General features: G+C 46.5%; 1 protein-coding gene across 2 annotated transcripts in view; it reads right to left on the bottom strand.

Moving 5' to 3' along the window:
* The window catches only part of LOC149974617 (replication factor C subunit 1-like), a 109,721-nt gene that overhangs the window by 15,417 nt on the left and 66,337 nt on the right, over nucleotides 1-27,967 (bottom strand). The window contains exons 4-18 of one of the 2 annotated variants that reach the window (XM_090209519.1): nucleotides 23,664-23,774; nucleotides 21,925-22,226; nucleotides 21,437-21,583; nucleotides 20,933-21,301; nucleotides 19,246-19,353; nucleotides 16,005-16,184; nucleotides 15,303-15,407; nucleotides 13,466-13,874; nucleotides 12,846-12,961; nucleotides 11,685-11,799; nucleotides 10,819-10,907; nucleotides 10,019-10,156; nucleotides 9,182-9,277; nucleotides 9,018-9,104; nucleotides 8,401-8,567 (exon numbers count right to left, since the gene is read on the bottom strand). In XM_090209519.1, coding sequence (XP_090065645.1) covers nucleotides 8,401-8,567; nucleotides 9,018-9,104; nucleotides 9,182-9,277; nucleotides 10,019-10,156; nucleotides 10,819-10,907; nucleotides 11,685-11,799; nucleotides 12,846-12,961; nucleotides 13,466-13,874; nucleotides 15,303-15,407; nucleotides 16,005-16,184; nucleotides 19,246-19,353; nucleotides 20,933-21,301; nucleotides 21,437-21,583; nucleotides 21,925-22,226; nucleotides 23,664-23,774 — 2,539 coding nt within the window. Of the gene's footprint in view, nucleotides 1-8,400; nucleotides 8,568-9,017; nucleotides 9,105-9,181; nucleotides 9,278-10,018; nucleotides 10,157-10,818; nucleotides 10,908-11,684; nucleotides 11,800-12,845; nucleotides 12,962-13,465; nucleotides 13,875-15,302; nucleotides 15,408-16,004; nucleotides 16,185-19,245; nucleotides 19,354-20,932; nucleotides 21,302-21,436; nucleotides 21,584-21,791; nucleotides 22,227-23,663; nucleotides 23,775-27,967 lie in introns of both variants that reach the window. The other variant, XM_090209520.1, reaches the window with a different exon arrangement.

Here is a 27,967-nt window from a genome sequence, read left to right as displayed (position 1 = left end):
TAGTCAGTTATACAACCTGAATGTGTTGGACTGAAAGGGGGGTACCTAGTCAGTTATACAACCTGAATGTGTTGGACTGAAAGGGGGGTACCTAGTCAGTTATACAACCTGAATGTATTCAACTACCTAGTCAGTTATACAACCTGAATGTATTCAACTACCTAGTCAGTTATACAACCTGAATGTGTTGGACTGAAAGGGGGGTAACTAGTCAGTTATACAACCTGAATGTGTTGGACTGAAAGGGGGGTACCTAGTCAGTTATACAACCTGAATGTGTTGGACTGAAAGGGGGGTACCTAGTCAGTTATACAACCTGAATGTATTGGACTGAAAGGGGGGTAACTAGTCAGTTATACAACCTGAATGTATTGGACTGAAAGGGGGGTACCTAGTCAGTTATACAACCTGAATGTGTTGGACTGAAAGGGGGGTACCTAGTCAGTTATACAACCTGAATGTATTGGACTGAAAGGGGGGTACCTAGTCAGTTATACAACCTGAATGTATTGGACTGAAAGGGGGGTACCTAGTCAGTTATACAACCTGAATGTATTGGACTGAAAGGGGGGTACCTAGTCAGTTATACAACCTGAATGTGTTGGACTGAAAGGGGGGTACCTAGTCAGTTATACAACCTGAATGTGTTGGACTAAAAGGGGGGTACCTAGTCAGTTATACAACCTGAATGTATTCAACTACCTAGTCAGTTATACAACCTGAATGTATTCAACTACCTAGTCAGTTATACAACCTGGATGTATTGGACTGAAAGGGGGGTACCTAGTCAGTTATACAACCTGAATGTATTGGACTGAAAGGGGGGTACCTAGTCAGTTATACAACCTGAATGTATTGGACTGAAAGGGGGGTACCTAGTCAGTTATACAACCTGAATGTATTGGACTGAAAGGGGGGTACCTAGTCAGTTATACAACCTGAATGTATTGGACTGAAAGGGGGGTACCTAGTCAGTTATACAACCTGAATGTATTGGACTGAAAGGGGGGTAACTAGTCAGTTATACAACCTGAATGTGTTGGACTGAAAGGGGGGTAACTAGTCAGTTATACAACCTGAATGTATTCAACTACCTAGTCAGTTATACAACCTGAATGTATTGGACTGAAAGGGGGGTAACTAGTCAGTTATACAACCTGAATGTGTTGGACTGAAAGGGGGGTAACTAGTCAGTTATACAACCTGAATGTGTTGGACTGAAAGGGGGGTACCTAGTCAGTTATACAACCTGAATGTATTGGACTGAAAGGGGGGTAACTAGTCAGTTATACAACCTGAATGTGTTGGACTGAAAGGGGGGTACCTAGTCAGTTATACAACCTGAATGTGTTGGACTGAAAGGGGGGTACCTAGTCAGTTATACAACCTGAATGTGTTGGACTGAAAGGGGGGTACCTAGTCAGTTATACAACCTGAATGTATTGGACTGAAAGGGGGGTAACTAGTCAGTTATACAACCTGAATGTGTTGGACTGAAAGGGGGGTACCTAGTCAGTTATACAACCTGAATGTGTTGGACTGAAAGGGGGGTACCTAGTCAGTTATACAACCTGAATGTATTGGACTGAAAGGGGGGTACCTAGTCAGTTATACAACCTGAATGTATTGGACTGAAAGGGGGGTAACTAGTCAGTTATACAACCTGAATGTGTTGGACTGAAAGGGGGGTACCTAGTCAGTTATACAACCTGAATGTGTTGGACTGAAAGGGGGGTACCTAGTCAGTTATACAACCTGAATGTGTTGGACTGAAAGGGGGGTACCTAGTCAGTTATACAACCTGAATGTATTGGACTGAAAGGGGGGTAACTAGTCAGTTATACAACCTGAATGTGTTGGACTGAAAGGGGGGTACCTAGTCAGTTATACAACCTGAATGTATTGGACTGAAAGGGGGGTACCTAGTCAGTTATACAACCTGAATGTATTGGACTGAAAGGGGGGTAACTAGTCAGTTATACAACCTGAATGTATTGGACTGAAAGGGGGGTACCTAGTCAGTTATACAACCTGAATGTATTGGACTGAAAGGGGGGTACCTAGTCAGTTATACAACCTGAATGTGTTGGACAGAAAGGGGGGTACCTAGTCAGTTATACAACCTGAATGTATTGGACTGAAAGGGGGGTACCTAGTCAGTTATACAACCTGAATGTGTTGGACTGAAAGGGGGGTAACTAGTCAGTTATACAACCTGAATGTATTGGACTGAAAGGGGGGTAACTAGTCAGTTATACAACCTGAATGTATTCAACTACCTAGTCAGTTATACAACCTGAATGTATTGGACTGAAAGGGGGGTAACTAGTCAGTTATACAACCTGAATGTATTGGACTGAAAAGGGGGGTAACTAGTCAGTTATACAACCTGAATGTATTGGACTGAAAGGGGGGTAACTAGTCAGTTATACAACCTGAATGTGTTGGAATGAAAGGGGGGTAACTAGTCAGTTATACAACCTGAATGTATTGGACTGAAAGGGGGGTACCTAGTCAGTTATACAACCTGAATGTATTGGACTGAAAGGGGGGTACCTAGTCAGTTATACAACCTGAATGTATTGGACTGAAAGGGGGGTACCTAGTCAGTTATACAACCTGAATGTGTTGGACAGAAAGGGGGGTACCTAGTCAGTTATACAACCTGAATGTGTTGGACTGAAAGGGGGGTAACTAGTCAGTTATACAACCTGAATGTGTTGGACTGAAAGGGGGGTACCTAGTCAGTTATACAACCTGAATGTATTCAACTACCTAGTCAGTTATACAACCTGAATGTGTTGGACTGAAAGGGGGGTACCTAGTCAGTTATACAACCTGAATGTGTTGGACTGAAAGGGGGGTACCTAGTCAGTTATACAACCTGAATGTATTCAACTACCTAGTCAGTTATACAACCTGAATGTATTCAACTACCTAGTCAGTTATACAACCTGAATGTATTGGACTGAAAGGGGGGTACCTAGTCAGTTATACAACCCTGAATGTGTTGGACTGAAAGGGGGGTACCTAGTCAGTTATACAACCTGAATGTATTGGACTGAAAGGGGGGTACCTAGTCAGTTATACAACCCTGAATGTGTTGGACTGAAAGGGGGGTAACTAGTCAGTTATACAACCTGAATGTGTTGGACTGAAAGGGGGGTACCTAGTCAGTTATACAACCTGAATGTATTGGACTGAAAGGGGGGTACCTAGTCAGTTATACAACCTGAATGTATTGGACTGAAAGGGGGGTACCTAGTCAGTTATACAACCTGAATGTATTCAACTACCTAGTCAGTTATACAACCTGAATGTGTCCAACTGAAAGGGGGGTAACTAGTCAGTTATACAACCTGAATGTATTCAACTACCTAGTCAGTTATACAACCTGAATGTATTCAACTACCTAGTCAGTTATACAACCTGAATGTATTGGACTGAAAGGGGGGTAACTAGTCAGTTATACAACCTGAATGTGTTGGACTGAAAGGGGGGTACCTAGTCAGTTATACAACCTGAATGTATTGGACTGAAAGGGGGGTAACTAGTCAGTTATACAACCTGAATGTGTTGGACTGAAAGGGGGGTAACTAGTCAGTTATACAACCTGAATGTGTTGGACTGAAAGGGGGGTACCTAGTCAGTTATACAACCTGAATGTATTGGACTGAAAGGGGGGTACCTAGTCAGTTATACAACCTGAATGTATTGGACTGAAAGGGGGGTACCTAGTCAGTTATACAACCTGAATGTATTGGACTGAAAGGGGGGTACCTAGTCAGTTATACAACCTGAATGTATTGGACTGAAAGGGGGGTACCTAGTCAGTTATACAACCTGAATGTATTCAACTACCTAGTCAGTTATACAACCTGAATGTGTTGGACTGAAAGGGGGGTACCTAGTCAGTTATACAACCTGAATGTATTGGACTGAAAGGGGGGTAACTAGTCAGTTATACAACCTGAATGTATTGGACTGAAAGGGGGGTACCTAGTCAGTTATACAACCTGAATGTGTTGGACTGAAAGGGGGGTACCTAGTTAGTTATACAACCTGAATGTATTGGACTGAAAGGGGGGTAACTAGTCAGTTATACAACCTGAATGTGTTGGACAGAAAGGGGGGTACCTAGTCAGTTATACAACCTGAATGTGTTGGACTGAAAGGGGGGTACCTAGTCAGTTATACAACCTGAATGTATTCAACTACCTAGTCAGTTATACAACCTGAATGTATTGGACTGAAAGGGGGGTACCTAGTCAGTTATACAACCTGAATGTATTGGACTGAAAGGGGGGTACCTAGTCAGTTATACAACCTGAATGTATTGGACTGAAAGGGGGGTACCTAGTCAGTTATACAACCTGAATGTATTGGACTGAAAGGGGGGTACCTAGTCAGTTATACAACCTGAATGTATTGGACTGAAAGGGGGGTAACTAGTCAGTTATACAACCTGAATGTGTTGGACAGAAAGGGGGGTACCTAGTCAGTTATACAACCTGAATGTGTTGGACTGAAAGGGGGGTAACTAGTCAGTTATACAACCTGAATGTATTGGACAGAAAGGGGGGTACCTAGTCAGTTATACAACCTGAATGTATTGGACTGAAAGGGGGGTACCTAGTCAGTTATACAACCTGAATGTGTTGGACTGAAAGGGGGGTAACTAGTCAGTTATACAACCTGAATGTATTGGACTGAAAGGGGGGTAACTAGTCAGTTATACAACCTGAATGTATTGGACTGAAAGGGGGGTACCTAGTCAGTTATACAACCTGAATGTATTGGACTGAAAGGGGGGTACCTAGTCAGTTATACAACCTGAATGTGTCCAACTACCTAGTCAGTTATACAACCTGAATGTGTTGGACTGAAAGGGGGGTACCTAGTCAGTTATACAACCTGAATGTATTGGACTGAAAGGGGGGTACCTAGTCAGTTATACAACCTGAATGTATTGGACTGAAAGGGGGGTACCTAGTCAGTTATACAACCTGAATGTATTCAACTACCTAGTCAGTTATACAACCTGAATGTGTTGGACTGAAAGGGGGGTACCTAGTCAGTTATACAACCTGAATGTATTGGACTGAAAGGGGGGTAACTAGTCAGTTATACAACCTGAATGTATTCAACTACCTAGTCAGTTATACAACCTGGATGTATTGGACTGAAAGGGGGGTACCTAGTCAGTTGTACAACCTGAATGTGTTGGACTGAAAGGGGGGTACCTAGTCAGTTATACAACCTGAATGTATTGGACTGAAAGGGGGGTACCTAGTCAGTTATACAACCTGAATGTATTGGACTGAAAGGGGGGTACCTAGTTAGTTATACAACCTGAATGTGTTGGACTGAAAGGGGGGTACCTAGTCAGTTATACAACCTGAATGTATTGGACTGAAAGGGGGGTAACTAGTCAGTTATACAACCTGAATGTGTTGGACTGAAAGGGGGGTAACTAGTCAGTTATACAACCTGAATGTATTGGACTGAAAGGGGGGTAACTAGTCAGTTATACAACCTGAATGTATTGGACTGAAAGGGGGGTACCTAGTCAGTTATACAACCTGAATGTATTGGACTGAAAGGGGGGTAACTAGTCAGTTATACAACCTGAATGTGTTGGACTGAAAGGGGGGTACCTAGTCAGTTATACAACCTGAATGTATTCAACTACCTAGTCAGTTATACAACCTGAATGTGTTGGACTGAAAGGGGGGTAACTAGTCAGTTATACAACCTGAATGTGTTGGACTGAAAGGGGGGTAACTAGTCAGTTATACAACCTGAATGTGTTGGACTGAAAGGGGGGTACCTAGTCAGTTATACAACCTGAATGTATTGGACTGAAAGGGGGGTACCTAGTCAGTTATACAACCTGAATGTATTGGACTGAAAGGGGGGTACCTAGTTAGTTATACAACCTGAATGTATTGGACTGAAAGGGGGGTACCTAGTCAGTTATACAACCTGAATGTATTGGACTGAAAGGGGGGTACCTAGTCAGTTATACAACCTGAATGTATTGGACTGAAAGGGGGGTACCTAGTCAGTTATACAACCTGAATGTATTGGACTGAAAGGAGGGTACCTAGTTAGTTATACAACCTGAATGTATTGGACTGAAAGGGGGGTACCTAGTCAGTTATACAACCTGAATGTATTGGACTGAAAGGAGGGTACCTAGTCAGTTATACAACCTGAATGTATTGGACTGAAAGGGGGGTAACTAGTCAGTTATACAACCTGAATGTATTCAACTACCTAGTCAGTTATACAACCTGAATGTATTGGACTGAAAGGGGGGTACCTAGTCAGTTATACAACCTGAATGTATTGGACTGAAAGGGGGGTAACTAGTCAGTTATACAACCTGAATGTGTTGGACTGAAAGGGGGGTACCTAGTCAGTTATACAACCTGAATGTGTTGGACTGAAAGGGGGGTAACTAGTCAGTTATACAACCTGAATGTATTCAACTACCTAGTCAGTTATACAACCTGAATGTGTTGGACTGAAAGGGGGGTACCTAGTCAGTTATACAACCTGAATGTGTTGGACTGAAAGGGGGGTAACTAGTCAGTTATACAACCTGAATGTATTCAACTACCTAGTCAGTTATACAACCTGAATGTATTCAACTACCTAGTCAGTTATACAACCTGAATGTGTTGGACTGAAAGGGGGGTACCTAGTCAGTTATACAACCTGAATGTGTTGGACTGAAAGGGGGGTACCTAGTCAGTTATACAACCTGAATGTATTGGACTGAAAGGGGGGTACCTAGTCAGTTATACAACCTGAATGTGTTGGACTGAAAGGGGGGTAACTAGTCAGTTATACAACCTGAATGTGTTGGACTGAAAGGGGGGTACCTAGTTAGTTATACAACCTGAATGTATTCAACTACCTAGTCAGTTATACAACCTGAATGTATTGGACTGAAAGGGGGGTACCTAGTTAGTTATACAACCTGAATGTATTCAACTACCTAGTCAGTTATACAACCTGAATGTATTGGACTGAAAGGGGGGTACCTAGTCAGTTATACAACCTGAATGTATTGGACTGAAAGGGGGGTACCTAGTCAGTTATACAACCTGAATGTGTTGGACTGAAAGGGGGGTAACTAGTCAGTTATACAACCTGAATGTATTGGACTGAAAGGGGGGTAACTAGTCAGTTATACAACCTGAATGTATTGGACTGAAAGGGGGGTAACTAGTCAGTTATACAACCTGAATGTGTTGGACTGAAAGGGGGGTACCTAGTCAGTTATACAACCTGAATGTGTTGGACTGAAAGGGGGGTACCTAGTCAGTTATACAACCTGAATGTATTGGACTGAAAGGGGGGTACCTAGTCAGTTATACAACCTGAATGTATTGGACTGAAAGGGGGGTACCTAGTCAGTTATACAACCTGAATGTATTGGACTGAAAGGGGGGTACCTAGTCAGTTATACAACCTGAATGTATTGGACTGAAAGTGGGGTACCTAGTCAGTTATACAACCTGAATGTGTTGGACTGAAAGGGGGGTAACTAGTCAGTTATACAACCTGAATGTATTGGACTGAAAGGGGGGTACCTAGTCAGTTATACAACCTGAATGTATTCAACTACCTAGTCAGTTATACAACCTGAATGTATTGGACTGAAAGGGGGGTAACTAGTCAGTTATACAACCTGAATGTATTGGACTGAAAGGGGGGTAACTAGTCAGTTATACAACCTGAATGTATTGGACTGAAAGGGGGGTACCTAGTCAGTTATACAACCTGAATGTATTCAACTACCTAGTCAGTTATACAACCAAATTCTCTAAAACGACGTTGGAGGCGGCTTATGGTAGAGAAATGAACATTCAAATTCTCTGGCAACAGCTCTGGTGGACATTCCTGCAGTCAACATGCCAACTGCACGCTCCCTCAAAACATGAAACATCTGTGGGCGTTGTGTTGTGTGACGACAACTGCGCATTTTAAAGTGACCTTTTATTGTCCCCCCGGGCACAAGGTGCACCTGTGTAATGATCATGCTGTTTAATCAGCTTCTTGATGTGACACACCTGGTCAGGTGGAATCACAGCAGCATTATTTGTGGCCCGTTGCCACGACAACAGGGCAACGAGTGGAGCACCAACAGCATTGTAAACACAACCTATATTTATATTTCATTATTTTTCTCTTCCGTACCTCAACTATTCGTTAAAACACAGAACATTTTAAATGTATAAATTCCCTTAAAACTTGTGAGAGTTAAGTTTACTGTTCATTTCTGATTGTTTATTTCATTTTTGTTTATTATCTATTTAGCGTACTGTAAGTCTGAGTGTTTGTGTGTGTGTGTCTGAGTGTTTGTGTGTGTGTGTGTGTGAGCCTCACCCAGCAGCAGCAGGTCTAACATGTATGTAGTTCTCCTGGACGAAGAGGGGGGCCAGGGAGTAATCGTGGAAGAACAAGTCTGACTTGTCAATCAACGTCATGTGACCTGACTCCTCCCCCTTGGAGAACACCTTCCGACACACGTCGAACGGACCCAACTTCATGTCCTGAACACACACACACCATGGTTAAACAAACACACACACACACACACACCATGGTTAAACACACACACACACAACCATGGATAAACACACACACACACAACCATGGATAAACACACACACACACAACCATGGATAAACACACACACACCATGGATACACACACACACACACACACACACCATGGATACACACACACCCACACCATGGTTACACACACACCATGGTTAAACACACACACACCATGGTTAAACACACACACACACACACACACTGGATACACACACACACACACACACACACACCATGGATACACACACACACACACCATGGTTACACACACACACACACACCATGGTTACACACACACCATGGTTACACACACACACACACACACCATGGATACACACACACACACACCATGGTTACACACACACAGACACAGACTCTGACCTTGCGTGCGTTGTTGGCGTCCTCTTTGACCCGGTCGTAGGTCATGACCTTGTCCTTAGCCGACCACATGCTCAGGTTGTGGAGGACCTGAAGACCAGTTGCCACGGTTATTGATGGTTGTCACGGGTAACGACATCTTTTGAAGTATTCATTCCCTTATTTACCTGTCGGATGTCCTGATTGGATGCCAGGATCATCTCGTTGAGGGCAGGAGGCGGGACTTTCAGACCCTCTTTGAAAGCAATGGACATCATGGCACCCTGAGAGAGACGAGAGGAGAGATGGAGGGAGGGAGAGAGGGGAGAGAGGGGAGAGAGGGGAGAGAGAGGAGGGAGAGAGGGGAGAGAGGGGAGGGAGAGAGGGGAGGGGAGGGGAGGGAGGGGAGGGAGAGAGGGGAGGGAGGGAGGGAGGGAGGGAGGGAGGGAGGGAGGGAGGGAGGGACGGGAGGGGAGAGAGGGGAGAGAGGGGAGAGAGGGGAGAGAGGGGAGAGAGGGGAGGGAGAGAGGGGAGGGGAGGGGAGGGAGGGGAGGGAGAGAGGGGAGGGAGGGAGGGAGGGAGGGAGGGAGGGACGGGAGGGAGGGAGGGAGGGAGGGAGGGAGGGAGGGAGGGAGGGAGGGAGGGAGGGAGGGAGGGAGGGAGGGAGGGAGGGAGGGAGGGAGGGACGAGAGGGGAGGGAGGGAGGGGAGGGGAGAGAGGGGAGGGAGAGAGGGGAGGGAGGGAGGGAGCGAGGGAGGGAGGGAGGGAGGGAGGGAGGGAGGGAGGGAGGGAGGGAGGGGAGGGGAGAGAGGGAGGGAGGGAGGGAGGGAGGGAGGGGAGGGGAGAGAGGGAGGGAGGGAGGGGTAAGATGAAGATGAAAAGAGAGATAATAGAAAACAACTTTGTTCCATTTGAATCTATATTGATGTGTTTCTGTGTGTGTGTGTGTTTCTGTGTGTGTGTGTGTGTGTGTGTGTGTGTTCCAGTGTGTGTGTGTGTGTTCCAGTGTGTGTGTGTGTGTGTACCTTGATCTGCTCCAGTCGTGGTCTCTGGAAGCGCAGGTCAAAGCAGTAGTTGGCCAGAGAGCGGATCTTTTGGTGGTTACGGTCATTACACATACAGATGATGGGGATCCTGGACTGTTTAATCAGACCTATCATCTCCTACAGGGGTCAGAGGTCATTACACATACAGATGATGGGGATCCTGGACTGTTTAATCAGACCTATCATCTCCTACAGGGGTCAGAGGTCATTACACATACAGATGATGGGGATCCTGGACTGTTTAATCAGACCTATCATCTCCTACAGGGGTCAGAGGTCATTACACATACAGATGATGGGGATCCTGGACTGTTTAATCAGACCTATCATCTCCTACAGGGGTCAGAGGTCATTACACATACAGATGATGGGGATCCTGGACTGTTTAATCAGACCTATCATCTCCTACAGGGGTCAGAGGTCATTATAGATGGGGATCCTGGACTATTTAATCAGACCTATCATCTCCTACAGGGGTCAGAGGTCATTATAGATGGGGATCCTGGACTATTTAATCAGACCTATCATCTCCTACAGGGGTCAGAGGTCATTATAGATGGGGATCCTGGACTGTTTAATCAGACCTATCATCTCCTACAGGGGTCAGAGGTCATTACACATACAGATGATGGGGATCCTGGACTATTTAATCAGACCAATCATCTTCTACAGGGGTCAGAGGTCATTACACATACAGATGATGGGGATCCTGGACTATTTAATCAGACCCATCATCTCCTACAGGGGTCAGGGGTCATTATAGATGGGGATCTGGGTACCTGTATTCCTCCGCGGTCTTCGTTGCCGGCCATGCCGTCTATCTCATCCATGATGAGAACATGTTTACTACTGACTGTCTGAGACGAACCTGGGGAGAGAGAGGGAGGGGAGAGAGAGAGAGGAGGGGAGAGAGAGAGAGGAGGGGAGAGAGAGAGAGGAGGGGAGAGAGAGAGAGGAGGGGAGAGAGAGAGAGAGGGAGGGGAGAGAGAGAGAGAGGAGGGGAGGGGAGAGAGAGAGAGGAGGGGAGAGGAGAGAGAGAGAGGGGAGAGAGAGAGAGAGGAGAGAGAGAAGAGAGGAGAGAGAGAGGATGGGAGAGAGAGGATGGGAGAGAGAGAGGAGGGGAGAGAGGGAGGAGGGGAGAGAGGGAGGAGGGGAGAGAGGGAGGAGGGGAGAGAGGGAGGAGGGGAGAGAGGGAGGAGGGGAGAGAGGGAGGAGGGGAGAGAGGGAGGAGGGGAGAGAGGGAGGAGGGGAGGGGGGGAGAGAGAGAGGAGGGAGAGAGAGAGGAGGGGAGAGAGGGAGGAGGGGAGAGAGGGAGGAGGGGAGAGAGGGAGGAGGGGAGAGAGGGAGGGGAGAGAGGGAGGAGGGGAGGGGAGAGAGAGAGGAGGGAGAGAGAGAGAGAGAGAGAGGATGGGAGAGAGAGAGAGAGGATGGGAGAGAGAGAATGGGAGAGAGAGAGAGACAGAGAGAGAGGAGGGGAGGAGAGAGAGAGGGAGAGGATGGGAGAGAGAGAGAGAAGGGGAGGAGAGAGAGAGAGAGGATGGGAGAGAGAGAGAGAGAGAGGGGGGGAAGGAAACAAATAAGATAATTCCACAATTTGGTTGCAGAAAAATGGTGTGTGTGTGGTGATGTGTGTGTGTGTGTGTACCTGTGTAGAAGTTGTTGATACTGGTGTTGTTCAGAGACTCAGCGATCACCTGTTTCAGACTGTTCTTACTGCGAGTACAGCTGGCATTCATCTCTACATAGCTGTAACCCAGCTCCTACACACACACACACACACACACACACACACACACACACACACACAGAGAGAAAGAGACAAACAGAAAGTGAGATTTGAACCGGAGAAGACGAGGACAGAGAGTAGTTCAGGAGACAAACAGAAAGTGAGATTTGAACCGGAGAAGACGAGGACAGAGAGTAGTTCAGGAGACAAACAAAGTGAGATTTGAACCGGAGAAGACGAGGACAGAGAGTAGTTCAGGAGACAAACAAAGTGAGATTTGAACCGGAGAAGACGAGGACAGAGAGTAGTTCAGGAGACAAACAGAAAGTGAGATTTGAACCAGAGAAGACGAGGGCAGAGAGTAGTTCAGGAGACAAACAGAAAGTGAGATTTGAACCGGAGAAGACGAGGACAGAGAGTAGTTCAGGAGACAAACAGAAAGTGAGATTTGAACTGGAGAAGAGGAGGACAGAGAGTAGTTCAGGAGACAAACAGAAAGTGAGATTTGAACCGGAGAAGACGAGGACAGAGAGTAGTTCAGGAGACAAACAGAAAGTGAGATTTGAACTGGAGAAGAGGAGGACAGAGAGTAGTTCAGGAGACAAACAGAAAGTGAGATTTGAACCGGAGAAGAGGAGGACAGAGAGTAGTTCAGGAGACAAACAGAAAGTGATATTTGAACCGGAGAAGAGGAGAGGAGGACAGAGAGTAGTTCAGGAGACAAACAGAAAGTGAGATTTGAACCGGAGAAGACGAGAGGAGGACAGAGAGTAGTTCAGGAGACAAACAGAAAGTGAGATTTGAACCGGAGAAGAGGAGGACAGAGAGTAGTTCAGGAGACAAACAGAAAGTGATATTTGAACCGGAGAAGAGGAGAGGAGGACAGAGAGTAGTTCAGGAGACAAACAGAAAGTGAGATTTGAACCGGAGAAGACGAGAGGAGGACAGAGAGTAGTTCAGGAGACAAACAGAAAGTGAGATTTGAACCGGAGAAGAGGAGGACAGAGAGTAGTTCAGGAGACAAACAGAAAGTGAGATTTGAACCGGAGAAGACGAGGACAGACAGTAGTTCAGACTGACCTCACAGACCAAGGCAGCTGTGGTGGTCTTGCCCACGCCAGGAGGTCCAGATAACAGGGCTGCCTTGAAGCTCGAACCATTATCCTTAGTACTGGTGAACTTACCAAACCCTCTCCCTGGGAGAGAGGGAGAACACATACATTATTTATCTACTACTAAGAGAGTATACAAACACTACTAGACAGAGACACAGAGAGAGAGAGACAGAGAGAGAGAGAGAGAGACAGAGAGAGAGAGAGAGAGAGACAGAGAGACAGAGACACAGAGAGAGAGAGACAGAGACACAGAGAGAGAGAGACAGAGACACAGAGAGAGACAGAGACAGAGAGAGAGACACAGAGAGAGAGAGAGAGACACAGAGACACAGACAGAGACACAGACAGAGACACAGACAGAGACACAGACAGAGACACAGACAGAGAGAGCGACAGAGAGAGGAGAGAGCGACAGAGAGAGCGACAGAGAGAGCGACAGAGAGCGACAGAGAGAGCGACAGAGAGAGCGACAGAGAGAGCGACAGAGAGAGCGACAGAGAGAGACACAGAGAGAGACACAGAGAGACACAGAGAGAGACACAGAGAGAGACACAGAGAGAGACACAGAGAGAGAGACAGACAGACCTGCTGGTTTAGCCCCTCCCACTGCATGGTGGGTGTGCCAGTTCTTCAGCCAGCGAAGCAACTTATTGGCTTGGCTCTGGTCTCCCTGCTGACCAATCACAGCCTTCAGATTCTGGGGGCGGTACTTATCCACCCACAGCAGACTGTCTTTGCCCTCATTCGCGGGTGAAGATTTCAGAGTGGCAGAGGAGGAAGATGATTGGCTCTTACCCCCCAAGTCCAGCCCTCTTTTGACCCCTGAACCTGTACCCCTCCCTGGGAGGGTCACGCTGTCCCCTACCCTGACTCCTCGCCCCGACGCTGAGCCAGGTTTGGAGGGGCTGGGGGTCATGGAGCGAGTTTTGGGGGACTGTTTGGGGGTGCGGGAGGTGGTCTTGGTGTCCGGTGTTCTGCTCTTAAATCCCTTGTTCTGATAGGACGAAAGAGGAGATACAACAAATTAACCGGATCAGGGAGAACAGGCCTAGTACTCCGGATCAGGGAGAACAGGCCTAATACTTCCTACATATTAGTAGTATTACATTAGCTATATTAATAGTAGTACATTAGTTATATTAGTAGTATTACACCAGTTACATTAGTTACATTAGTAGTATTACATTAGTTATATTAGTAGTATTACATTAGTTATATTAATAGTAGTACATTAGTTATATTAGTAGTATTACACCAGTTACATTAGTTACATTAGTAGTATTACATTAGTTATATTAGTAGTATTACACCAGTTACATTAGTTACATTAGTAGTATTACATTAGTTATATTAGTAGTAGTACATTAGTAATATTAGTAGTATTACATTAGTAATATTAGTAGTATTACATTAGTAATATTAGTAGTATTACTAGTAGTATTACATTAGTAATATTAGTAGTATTACATTAGTAATATTAGTAGTATTACATTAGTAATATTACATTAGTTATATTAGTAGTATTACACCAGTTACATTAGTAATATTACATTAGTAATATTAGTAGTATTACACCAGTTACATTAGTAATATTAGTAGTATTACACCAGTTACATTAGTAATATTACATTAGTAATATTAGTAGTATTACACCAGTTACATTAGTAATATTAGTAGTATTACACCAGTTACATTAGTAATATTACATTAGTAATATTAGTAGTATTACACCAGTTACATTAGTAATATTAGTAGTATTACACCAGTTACATTAGTAATATTAGTAGTATTACACCAGTTATATTAGTAGTATTACACCAGTTATATTAGTAGTATTACACCAGTTACATTAGTTATATTAGTAGTATTGCATTAGTTATATTAGTAGTATTACATAGTTATATTACATTAGTAGTATTACATTAGTTATATTAGTAGTAGTATTACACCAGTTATATTAGTAGTATTACACCAGTTATATTAGTAGTATTACACCAGTTATATTAGTAGTATTACACCAGTTATATTAGTAGTATTACACCAGTTACATTAGTAGTATTACACCAGTTATATTAGTAGTATTACACCAGTTACATTAGTTATATTAGTAGTATTACATTAGTAATATTATTAGTAGTATTACATTAGTAATATTATTAGTAGTATTACATTAGTAATAGTATTAGTAGTATTATATTAGTTATATTATTAGTGGTATTACATTAGTAATATTATTATTAGTATTACATTAGTAATATTAGTAGTATTATATGAGTTATATTAGTAGTATTATATTAGTTATATTAGTAGTATTATATGAGTTATATTAGTAGTATTATATTAGTAATATTAGTAGTATTATATGAGTTATATTAGTAGTATTACCAGGTACTTTAGACCAGAGCCCAATGTTCCCCCTCACCTCTGCCTCGGCAGCAATCAGGTACTTGGACTTCTTCCCTGGTGTACTTCTGATGAGCTCCAACAGACCATCCTCATCCAGGATCTTTGTTCCAAACCCCTCCGCCTGGAGACAGAGAGAGGAGAGAGAGAGGAGAGAGAGAGGAGAGAGAGAGGAGAGAGAGAGAGAGAGAGAGGAGAGAGAGAGAGAGAGAGAGGAGAGAGAGGAGAGAGAGAGAGAGAGAGAGAGAGAGAGAGAGAGAGAGAGAGAGAGACAGAGAGGAGAGAGAGAGAGAGAGAGGAGAGAGAGAGGAGAGAGAGAGAGAGAGAGGAGAGAGAGAGGAGAGAGAGAGAGGAGAGAGAGAGAGGAGAGAGAGAGAGGAGAGAGAGAGGAGAGAGAGGAGCTATATTGAAAAAAACTGAGGTCAAAGGGAGAGAACGAGAGAGAGAACGAGAGAGAGAGCGAACGAGAGAGAGAGAACGAGAGAGAGAGAACGAGAGAAAACGAGAGAGAAAACGAGAGAGAGAAAACGAGAGAGAGAAAACGAGAGAGAGAACAAGAGAAAACGAGAGAGAAAGAGAAAACGAGAGAGAGAGAAAACGAGAGAGCGAAAACGAGAGAGAGAACGAGAGAGAGCGAAAACGAGAGAGAGAACGTGAGAGAGCGAAAACGAGAGAGATTGAAAGAGACAGAGAGAGGTAAATAAGTTAACCCTTTGTGTACCTTTTCAGTCTTGGTGACTCCTCCATCTCTGCCCATCACCAGGTATGTCGTCCTCTTACTGATGTTACCGGTCACCTTCCCTCCATAGCGCTCTATCAGGGACTTAGCATCCTCACGTTCCATACTCTCCAACACACCAGAGATCACAAACACACATCCCTCCAGGCAGTTCTCTGCTCCCTGCACACACAGGTTATACACACACACACACAGGTTATACACACACACACACACAGATTATACACACACACACAAACACACACACACACACACGTGTTATAGTGGTTACAGTGGGTATGTGTTTAGACCCCCCTGTGGGTGTGTGTTTAGACCCCAGTGGGTATGTGTTTATACCCCTCTGTGGGTATGTGTTTATACCCCCCTGTGGGTATGTGTTTATACCCCCCTGTGGGTATGTGTTTATACCCCCCTGTGGGTATGTGTTTATACCCCCCTGTGGGTGTGTGTTTATACCCCCCTGTGGGTGTGTGTTTATACCCCCCTGTGGGTGTGTGTTTAGACCCCAGTGGGTGTGTGTTTAGACCCCAGTGGGTGTGTGTTTAGACCCCAGTGGGTGTGTGTTTATACCCCCCAGTGGGTATGTGTTTATACCCCCCAGTGGGTATGTGGTTAGACCCCAGTGGGTATGTGTTTAGACCCCCAGTGGGTGTGTGTTTAGACCCCAGTGGGTATGTGTTTAGACCCCAGTGGGTGTGTGTTTATACCCCCCTGTGGGTATGTGTTTATACCCCCCTGTGGGTATGTGTTTATACCCCAGTGGGTGTGTGTTTATACCCCCCAGTGGGTGTGTGTTTATACCCCCCTGTGGGTGTGTGTTTAGACCCCAGTGGGTATGTGTTTAGACCCCAGTGGGTATGTGTTTAGACCCCCCTGTGGGTGTGTGTTTAGACCCCCCTGTGGGTGTGTGTTTAGACCCCCCTGTGGGTGTGTTTAGACCCCCCTGTGGGTGTGTTTAGACCCCCCTGTGGGTGTGTTTAGACCCCCCTGTGGGTATGTGTTTATACCCCCCTGTGGGTATGTGTTTAGATCCCAGTGGGTGTGTGTTTAGACCCCAGTGGGTGTGTGTTTAGACCCCAGTGGGTGTGTGTTTAGACCCCAGTGGGTGTGTGTTTATACCCCCAGTGGGTGTGTGTTTATACCCCCAGTGGGTGTGTGTTTATACCCCCAGTGGGTGTGTGTTTATACCCCCAGTGGGTGTGTGTTTATACCCCCAGTGGGTGTGTGTTTAGACCCCCAGTGGGTGTGTGTTTATACCCCCAGTGGGTGTGTGTTTATACCCCCAGTGGGTGTGTGTTTATACCCCCAGTGGGTGTGTGTTTATACCCCCAGTGGGTGTGTGTTTATACCCCCAGTGGGTATGTGTTTATACCCCCAGTGGGTGTGTGTTTATACCCCCAGTGGGTGTGTGTTTATACCCCCAGTGGGTGTGTGTTTATACCCCCAGTGGGTGTGTGTTTATACCCCCAGTGGGTGTGTGTTTATACCCCCAGTGGGTGTGTGTTTATACCCCCAGTGGGTGTGTGTTTAGACCCCAGTGGGTGTGTGTTTAGACCCCAGTGGGTATGTGTTTAGATCCCAGTGGGTGTGTGTTTAGACCCCAGTGGGCTTGTGTTTAGACCCCAGTGGGCTTGTGTTTAGACCCCAGTGGGCTTGTGTTTAGACCCCAGTGGGCTTGTGTTTAGACCCCAGTGGGCTTGTGTTTAGACCCCAGTGGGTATGTGTTTGTCTTACAGTGGGTATGTGTTTAGACCCCAGTGGGCTTGTGTTTAGACCCCAGTGGGCTTGTGTTTAGACCCCAGTGGGCTTGTGTTTAGACCCCAGCGGGCTTGTGTTTAGACCCCAGTGGGTATGTGTTTAGACCCCAGTGGGTATGTGTTTGTCTTACAGTGGGTATGGGTTTAGATCCCAGTGGGTATGTGTTTAGACCCTAGTGGGTATGTGTTTAGACCCTAGTAGGTATGTGTTTAGACCCTAGTAGGTATGTGTTTAGACCCTAGTGGGTATGTGTTTAGATCCCAGTGGGTATGTGTTTAGATCCCAGTAGGTATGTGTTTAGATCCCAGTGGGTATGGGTTTAGGTCCCAGTGGGTATGGGTTTAGATCCCAGTGGGTATGGGTTTAGACCCCAGTGGGTATGGGTTTAGATCCCAGGGCTGTGTGACTGTCTTACAGTGGGTATGTGTTTAGACCCCAGTGGATGTGTTTAGACCCCAGTGGGTATGTGTTTAGACCACAGTGGGTATGTGTTTAGATCCCAGTGGGTGTGTGTTTAGACCCCAGTGGGCTTGTGTTTAGACCCCAGTGGGCTAGTGTTTAGACCCCAGTGGGCTTGTGTTTAGACCCCAGTGGGCTTGTGTTTAGACCCCAGTGGGTATGTGTTTGTCTTACAGTGGGTATGTGTTTAGACCCCAGTGGGCTTGTGTTTAGACCCCAGTGGGCTTGTGTTTAGACCCCAGTGGGTATGTGTTTAGACCCCAGTGGGTATGTGTTTAGACCCCAGTGGGTATGTGTTTGTCTTACAGTGGGTATGGGTTTAGATCCCAGTGGGTATGTGTTTAGACCCTAGTGGGTATGTGTTTAGACCCTAGTAGGTATGTGTTTAGACCCTAGTGGGTATGTGTTTAGATCCCAGTGGGTATGTGTTTAGATCCCAGTAGGTATGTGTTTAGATCCCAGTGGGTATGGGTTTAGGTCCCAGTGGGTATGGGTTTAGATCCCAGTGGGTATGGGTTTAGACCCCAGTGGGTATGGGTTTAGATCCCAGGGCTGTGTGACTGTCTTACAGTGGGTATGTGTTTAGACCCCAGTGGATGTGTTTAGACCCCAGTGGGCATGTGTTTAGACCACAGTGGGTATGTGTTTAGACCCCAGTGGGTATGTGTTTAGACCCCAGTGGGTATGTGTTTAGACCCCAGTGGGTATGGGTTTAGACCCCAGTGGGTATGGGTTTAGACCCCAGTGGGTATGGGTTTAGACCCCAGTGGGTATGGGTTTAGACCCCAGTGGGTATGTGTTTAGACCCCAGTGGGTATGGGTTTAGACCCCAGTGGGTATGTGTTTAGACCCCAGTGGGTATGGGTTTAGATCCCGGTGGGTATGTGTTTAGATCCCAGTGGGTATGTGTTTAGACCCCAGTGGGTATGTGTTTAGATCCCAGTGGGTATGTGTTTAGATCCCAGTGGGTATGTGTTTAGATCCCAGGACTGTGTGTTTGTCTTACAGTGGGTATGGGTTTAGATCCCAGGGCTCTGGGTCCGTCTCGGTTCAGGAAACTACGGAAGGCTGAGGAGTTCCCTCGCTTCTTCTCTGATTCCTCTGGACTGGTGCTCTGGACACACACACACACACACACACACACGGTTACAGAGTCACAGTTACACACAGTCACAGAGTCACACACACAGTCACACACAGTCACAGAGTCACTCACAGTTACACACAGTCACAGAGTCACTCACAGTCACACACAGTCACAGAGTCACTCACAGTTACACACAGTCACAGAGTCACTCACAGTTACACACAGTCACAGAGTCACTCACAGTCACACACAGTCACAGAGTCACTCACAGTTACACACAGTCACAGAGTCACTCACAGTCACAGAGTCACTCACAGTCACAGAGTCACTCACAGTCACACACAGTCACAGAGTCACTCACAGTCACACACAGTCACAGAGTCACTCACAGTCACAGAGTCACTCACAGTCACACACAGTCACAGAGTCACACACAGTCACAGAGTCACTCACAGTCACACACAGTCACAGAGTCACACACAGTCACAGAGTCACTCACAGTCACAGAGTCACACACAGTCACAGAGTCACTCACAGTCACAGAGTCACTCACAGTCACACACAGTCACATAGTCACTCACAGACACACAGTCACAGAGTCACTCACAGTCACACACAGTCACAGAGTCACTCACAGTCACACACAGTCACAGAGTCACTCACAGTCACAGAGTCACTCACAGTCACAGAGTCACTCACAGTTACACACAGTCACAGAGTCACTCACAGTCACAGAGTCACTCACAGTCACAGAGTCACTCACAGTCACACACAGTCACAGAGTCACTCACAGTCACAGAGTCACTCACAGTCACAGAGTCACTCACAGTCAGACACAGTCACACAGTCACAGTCAGGAAGTCACAGTCACAGAGTCACTCACAGTCACAGAGTCACACACAGTCACAGAGTCACTCACAGTCACTCACAGTCACAGAGTCACTCACAGTCACACACAGTCACAGAGTCACTCACAGTCACACACAGTCACAGAGTCACTCACAGTCAGACACAGTCACAGTCAGGAAGTCACAGTCACAGAGTCACTCACAGTCACAGTCAGGAAGTCACAGTCACAGAGTCACTCACAGTCACAGTCACAGAGTCACTCACAGTCACTCACAGTCACAGAGTCACTCACAGTCACTCACAGGCACAGAGTCACTCACAGTCACACACAGTCACAGAGTCACTCACAGTCAGACACAGTCACACAGTCACAGTCAGGAAGTCACAGTCAGAGTCACTCACAGTCAGACACAGTCACACAGTCACAGAGTCACTCACAGTCACAGTCACAGAGTCACTCACAGTCACAGAGTCACTCACAGTCACAGAGTCACTCACAGTCACAGAGTCACTCACAGTCACAGAGTCACTCACAGTCACAGAGTCACTCACAGTCACAGAGTCACTCACAGTCACAGAGTCACTCACAGTCACAGTCACAGAGTCACTCACAGTCACAGAGTCACTCACAGTCACAGAGTCACTCACAGTCACAGAGTCACTCACAGTCACAGAGTCACTCACAGTCACAGTCAGGAAGTCACAGAGTTTTGGGTTATTTTCTTTAGACGATAACTGTTGATGTAAAACGTTTCACCTCTTTCTTGGGGGAGGTTTTAAGAGTCGTGGGTGTGGTCACCATGGTTGCACTTCCTGTTTTGAGCTTGGACTTCCTGTCTGTGCTCGAAGGGGTTAGGAACTCCTTTTTGGGAGAGACAGACGCATTGATACTCAGATTTGTCTTGCCTCCTCCTTCCTCTTCCTCCTCCCTTTTCTTCATCATGGACAGTTTGGAACTGGTCTTAACAAGAGGGGGGACCTTTTTAGGGGACGGACCGATCACGTCCTGGTTGTGATCCCGCCCATTGGGCTGTGATTGGCTGGCGGTGCTGCTGTGGGAGGAGTTAGCGCTGCTTTTGTTGGCTGACGTGGCAGACCCCAGATCCTCACCAGAGTATTTACGAGCCTGGACACACACACACACACACACACACACACACACACACACACACATATATATAAATATATATAGAGACATGTTGAATCTTTCAGAGAGAGACAGAGAGAGTTTGTAGTGTGTGTGTGTGTGTGTACTCTTCACCTTTTTGGCGTGTGGTTGTTGGTCCAACATGGCCAGCGTCTTGGCAAACTCCTCGTCCTCGTGGACCTGCCTCTCCAACTCCATGTCCTCGTCCATCTGCTGGGCGATGACCTCATCAGTCAGCGACTCATCAGGGTCCTGAGAGAGCTGGAGGAACAACACACAGTGGTCAACAACGACAACTAGTCAGACTAGTCAGACTACACCTGGGTCTCATCAACAACAACTAGTCAACTAGTCAGACTACACACTAGCCCTGGGTCTCATCAACAACAACTAGTCAACTAGTCAGACTACACACTAGACCTGGGTCCTGAGAAGGCTGGAGGGAGAGTAGAGAGAGAGTTTTCCTCACAGTTTTCCTCTTGGTACTGGCCACCAGTTTCCTGTCCGGTCTCATCAACAACAACTAGTCAACTAGTCAGACTACACACTAGCCCTGGGTCCTGAGAAGGCTGGAGGGAGAGTAGAGAGAGAGTTTTCCTCACAGTTTTCCTCTTGGTACTGGCCACCAGTTTCCTGTCCGAGCGCTGCACACTCCCACTGCCAAAGTAGTCCAGGACAGAGGTGGGGGTGCGTTTGGTCTGCGGGGGCGCTGATTTAGGGGTGACGGGGGCTGGAGGAGACTTCTTCATCCCTCCTTTCCCTGTGGCGGGAACAAGGGTGGGTTTCGGGGGGGACCTGTGGCTCTCTTTGGTCCCGGGGCGGGCCTTTCCTGGTTTGGGCACTCCATTACCCTGGGGCTTAGCCTGGGACTTCTTCAGAGACAGGAAGTTATCGCTGTCTGAATCTACAGAGGGGAGGAGAGAGGGGGGGGGGGGGGGGGGGGGAGAGAGAAAGAGAGAGAAAGAGACAGAGAAAGAGAGAGAGACAGAGAGAGGCAGAGAAACAGGAGGGAAAATAAATAGAGTCTGTCAGGATGATTCATATTCTGATAAATGTTACTAGAGTCTGTCAGGATGATTCATATTCTGATACATGTTACTAGAGTCTGTCAGGATGATTCATATTCTGATACACGTTACTAGAGTCTGTCAGGATGATTCATATTCTGATACACGTTACTAGAGTCTGTCAGGATGATTCATATTCTGATACACGTTACTAGAGTCTGTCAGGATGATTCATATTCTGATACACGTTACTAGAGTCTGTCAGGATGATTCATATTCTGATACACGTTACTAGAGTCTGTCAGGATGATTCATATTCTGATACACGTTACTAGAGTCTGTCAGGATGATTCATATTCTGATACACGTTACTAGAGTCTGTCAGGATGATTCATATTCTGATACACGTTACTAGAGTCTGTCAGGATGATTCATATTCTGATACACGTTACTAGAGTCTGTCAGGATGATTCATATTCTGATACACGTTACTAGAGTCTGTCAGGACGATTCATATTCTGATACGTTACTAGAGTCTGTCAGGATGATTCATATTCTGATACACGTTACTAGAGTCTGTCAGGACGATTCATATTCTGATACGTTACTAGAGTCTGTCAGGACGATTCATATTCTGATACGTTACTAGAGTCTGTCAGGACGATTCATATTCTGATACACGTTACTAGAGTCTGTCAGGATGATTCATATTCTGATACACGTTACTAGAGTCTGTCAGGATGATTCATATTCTGATACGTTACTAGAGTCTGTCAGGATGATTCATATTCTGATACACGTTACTAGAGTCTGTCAGGATGATTCATATTCTGATACACGTTACTAGAGTCTGTCAGGATGATTCATATTCTGATACGTTACTAGAGTCTGTCAGGATGATTCATATTCTGATACGTTACTAGAGTCTGTCAGGATGATTCATATTCTGATACACGTTACTAGAGTCTGTCAGGATGATTCATATTCTGATACGTTACTAGAGTCTGTCAGGATGATTCATATTCTGATCTGTTACTAGAGTCTGTCAGGATGATTCATATTCTGATCTGTTACTAGAGTCTGTCAGGATGATTCATATTCTGATCTGTTACTAGAGTCTGTCAGGATGATTCATATTCTGATCTGTTACTAGAGTCTGTCAGGATGATTCATATTCTGATACGTTACTAGAGTCTGTCAGGATGATTCATATTCTGATACACGTTACTAGAGTCTGTCAGGATGATTCATATTCTCCCGTTTAGTTCTGGTATTCTGCCGTTATTTCCGGTACGTCCCGGTATTCTCCCGTTATGGAGTCTCGTCTGTCTCACCTGTCTCAGAGACGTACTGCACAGGGTCTTTCTTGGCAGGAGGAAGAGGAGCCGGAGGAAGAGGAGGGTTTGGTTTCTGGGCCTTCTGCTTCACTACCTCCTCCTCAGAGTCTACAGGAGGGAGTGGGGGGGAAAGGGAGGGAGGTGGCGAGGGAGGGAGGGAGGGGGGGGGGGTGGAGGGAGGGGGGAGAGGGGAGGAGAGAGGGAGGGGGGAGAGGGGAGGAGAGAGGGAGGGGGAAAGGGAGAGAGGGAGGGGGAGAGGAGAGAGGGAGGGAAGTAGGGGGAGAGGGAGGGAGGTAGGGGGAGAGGGAGGGAGGGAGGGGGAGGGAGGGGGGGAGAGGGAGGTAGGTGGCGAGGGAGGGAGGGGGGGGGGAGGGAGGGAGGGAGGGGGGGGAGAGGGAGGGGGGGGGGAGGGAGGGAGGGGGGAGAGGGGAGGAGAGAGGGAGGGGGAAAGGGAGAGAGGGAGGGGGAGAGGAGAGAGGGAGGGGAGGGATGTTTGGTGATGACAACAACAAAAATAGCCAAGTGACTAACTCATTACCTTGTGTTGTAGACATGAGACCACAGACACAAGCAGCTGGTTAGTGGCTGGAGTGAACAACAGGAAACCCTCCTTAAGACTCGGGGGGAAACCCTCCTTAAGACTCGGGAGGAAACCCTCCTTAAGACTCGGGAGGAAACCCTCCTTAAGACTCGGGAGGAAACCCTCCTTAAGACTCGGGAGGAAACCCTCCTTAAGACTCGGCAGGAAACCCTCCTTAAGACTCGGGAGGAAACCCTCCTTAAGACTCGGGAGGAAACCCTCCTTAAGACTCGGGAGGAAACCCTCCTTAAGACTCGGGGGGAAACCCTCCTTAAGACTCGGGGGGAAACCCTCCTTAAGACTCGGGGGGAAACCCTCCTTAACCTCGGGAGGAAACCCTCCTTAACCTCGGGAGGAAACCCTCCTTAACCTCGGGAGGAAACCCTCCTTAACCTCGGGAGGAAACCCTCCTTAACCTCGGGAGGAAACCCTCCTTAACTTTAGACTCGACGGACTCTTACAAAGAAATTACTTATTTTTTCTAGTTTCAGAAACCCCCTGCAGGATGACCCCCATATTCTAAGATAACAGTTAGAGAAGGTGTTGTTTTTTTCCCAGAAACCCCCTGCAGGATGACCCCCATATTCTAAGATAACAGCCAGAGAAGGTGTTGTTTTTTCCCCAGAAACCCCCTGCAGGATGACCCCCATATTCTAAGATAACAGCCAGAGAAGGTGTTGTTTTTTCCCAGAAACCACCCTGCAGGATGACCCCCATATTCTAAGATAACAGCCAGAGAAGGTGTTGTTTTTTCCCAGAAACCCCCTGCAGGATGACCCCCATATTCTAAGATAACAGCCAGAGAAGGTGTTGTTTTTTCCCAGAAACCCCATGCAGGATGACCCCCATATTCTAAGATAACAGCCAGAGAAGGTGTTGTTTTTTCCCAGAAACCCCCTGCAGGATGACCCCCATATTCTAAGATAACAGCCAGAGAAGGTGTTCTGTTTTTCCCAGAAACCCCCCTGCAGGATGACCCCCATATTCTATGATAACAGCCAGAGAAGGTGTTGTTTTTCCCCTGAAGCCCCCTGCAGGATGACCCCCATATTCTATGATAACAGCCAGAGAAGGTGTTCTGTTTTTCCCCAGAAACCCCCTGCAGGATGACCCCCATATTCTATGATAACAGCCAGAGAAGGTGTTCTGTTTTTCCCCAGAAACCCCCTGCAGGATGACCCCCATATTCTAAGATAACAGCCAGAGAAGGTGTTCTGTTTTTCCCCAGAAACCCCCTGCAGGATGACCCCCATATTCTATGATAACAGCCAGAGAAGGTGTTGTTTTTTCCCAGAAACCCCCCTGCAGGATGACCCCCATATTCTATGATAACAGCCAGAGAAGGTGTTCTGTTTTTCCCAGAAACCCCCCTGCAGGATGACCCCCATATTCTATGATAACAGCCAGAGAAGGTGTTCTGTTTTTCCCCAGAAACCCCCCTGCAGGATGACCCCCATATTCTATGATAACAGCCAGAGAAGGTGTTCTGTTTTTCCCCAGAAACCCCCCTGCAGGATGACCCCCATATTCTATGATAACAGCCAGAGAAGGTGTTCTGTTTTTCCCCAGAAACCCCCCTGCAGGATGACCCCCATATTCTAAGATAACAGCCAGAGAAGGTGTTCTGTTTTTCCCCAGAAACCACCCTGCAGGATGACCCCCATATTCTATGATAACAGCCAGAGAAGGTGTTCTGTTTTTCCCCAGAAACCCCCTGCAGGATGACCCCCATATTCTATGATAACAGCCAGAGAAGGTGTTCTGTTTTTCCCCAGAAACCCCCCTGCAGGATGACCCCCATATTCTATGATAACAGCCAGAGAAGGTGTTCTGTTTTTCCCCAGAAGGCCGGTTGGACATCAGTGCTCTCTGTCCGTTTGAGTTTACAACCAACAGGTTGAACGAATATGAAAGAGTAGAAACGCTGGTCGATTAAAGTCTGACTCCACAGAGACATATTTATACATGTTGAGCATGACAAAATCATTATGACCCCCCGCCCCTCTGACCTCACAGAGACATATTTATACATGTTGAGCATGACAAAATCATTATGACCCCCCGCCCCTCTGACCTCACAGAGACATATTTATACATGTTGAGCATGACAAAATCATTATGACCCCCGACCCTCTGACCTCACAGAGACATATTTATACATGTTGTGCATGACAAAATCATTATGACCCCCGACCCTCTGACCTCACAGAGACATATTTATACATGTTGTGCATGACAAAATCATTATGACCCCCCGCCCCTCTGACCTCACAGAGACATATTTATACATGTTGAGCATGACAAAATCATTATGACCCCCCGCCCCTCTGACCTCACAGAGACATATTTATACATGTTGAGCATGACAAAATCATTATGACCCCCCGCCCCTCTGACCTCACAGAGACATATTTATACATGTTGTGCATGACAAATCATTATGACCCCCCGCCCCTCTGACCCCCGCTCCTCTGACCTCACAGAGACATATTTATACATGTTGAGCATGACAAAATCATTATGACCCCCCGCCCCTCTGACCCCCGCTCCTCTGACCTCACAGAGACATATTTATACATGTTGAGCATGACAAATCATTATGACCCCCCGCCCCTCTGACCCCCGCCCCTCTGACCTCACAGAGACATATTTATACATGTTGAGCATGACAAAATCATTATGACCCCCCGCCCCTCTGACTCCACAGAGACATATTTATACATGTTGAGCATGACAAATCATTATGACCCCCGACCCTCTGACCTCACAGAGACATATTTATACATGTTGAGCATGACAAATCATTATGACCCCCCGCCCCTCTGACCTCACAGAGACATATTTATACATGTTGAGCATGACAAATCATTATGACCCCCGACCCTCTGACCTCACAGAGACATATTTATACATGTTGAGCATGACAAACTCATTATGACCCCCCGCCCCTCTGACCTCACAGAGACATATTTATACATGTTGAGCATGACAAAATCATTATGACCCCCCGCCCCTCTGACCTCACAGAGACATATTTATACATGTTGTGCATGACAAATCATTATGACCCCCCGCCCCTCTGACCTCACAGAGACATATTTATACATGTTGAGCATGACAAATCATTATGACCCCCGACCCTCTGACCTCACAGAGACATATTTATACATGTTGAGCATGACAAATCATTATGACCCCCGACCCTCTGACCTCACAGAGACATATTTATACATGTTGAGCATGACAAATCATTATGACCCCCCGCCCCTCTGACCTCACAGAGACATATTTATACATGTTGAGCATGACAAATCATTATGACCCCCGACCCTCTGACCTCACAGAGACATATTTATACATGTTGAGCATGACAAATCATTATGACCCCCGACCCTCTGACCTCACAGAGACATATTTATACATGTTGAGCATGACAAAATCATTATGACCCCCCGCCCCTCTGACCCCCGACCCTCGCCTCTCTGACCTCACAGAGACATATTTATACATGTTGAGCATGACAAAATCATTATGACCCCCGACCCTCTGACCCCCGCTCCTCTGACCTCACAGAGACATATTTATACATGTTGTGCATGACAAAATCATTATGACCCCCTGCCCCTCTGACCTCACAGAGACATATTTATACATGTTGAGCATGACAAAATCATTATGACCCCCCGCCCCTCTGACCTCACAGAGACATATTTATACATGT

The sequence above is a fragment of the Oncorhynchus mykiss genome, chromosome 19 (genome assembly GCF_057628025.1).
Source record: "Oncorhynchus mykiss isolate SJ-2025 chromosome 19, ASM5762802v1, whole genome shotgun sequence".
NCBI lineage: Eukaryota > Metazoa > Chordata > Actinopteri > Salmoniformes > Salmonidae > Oncorhynchus > Oncorhynchus mykiss.
This window is presented reverse-complemented; position numbering and strand designations above follow the sequence as displayed.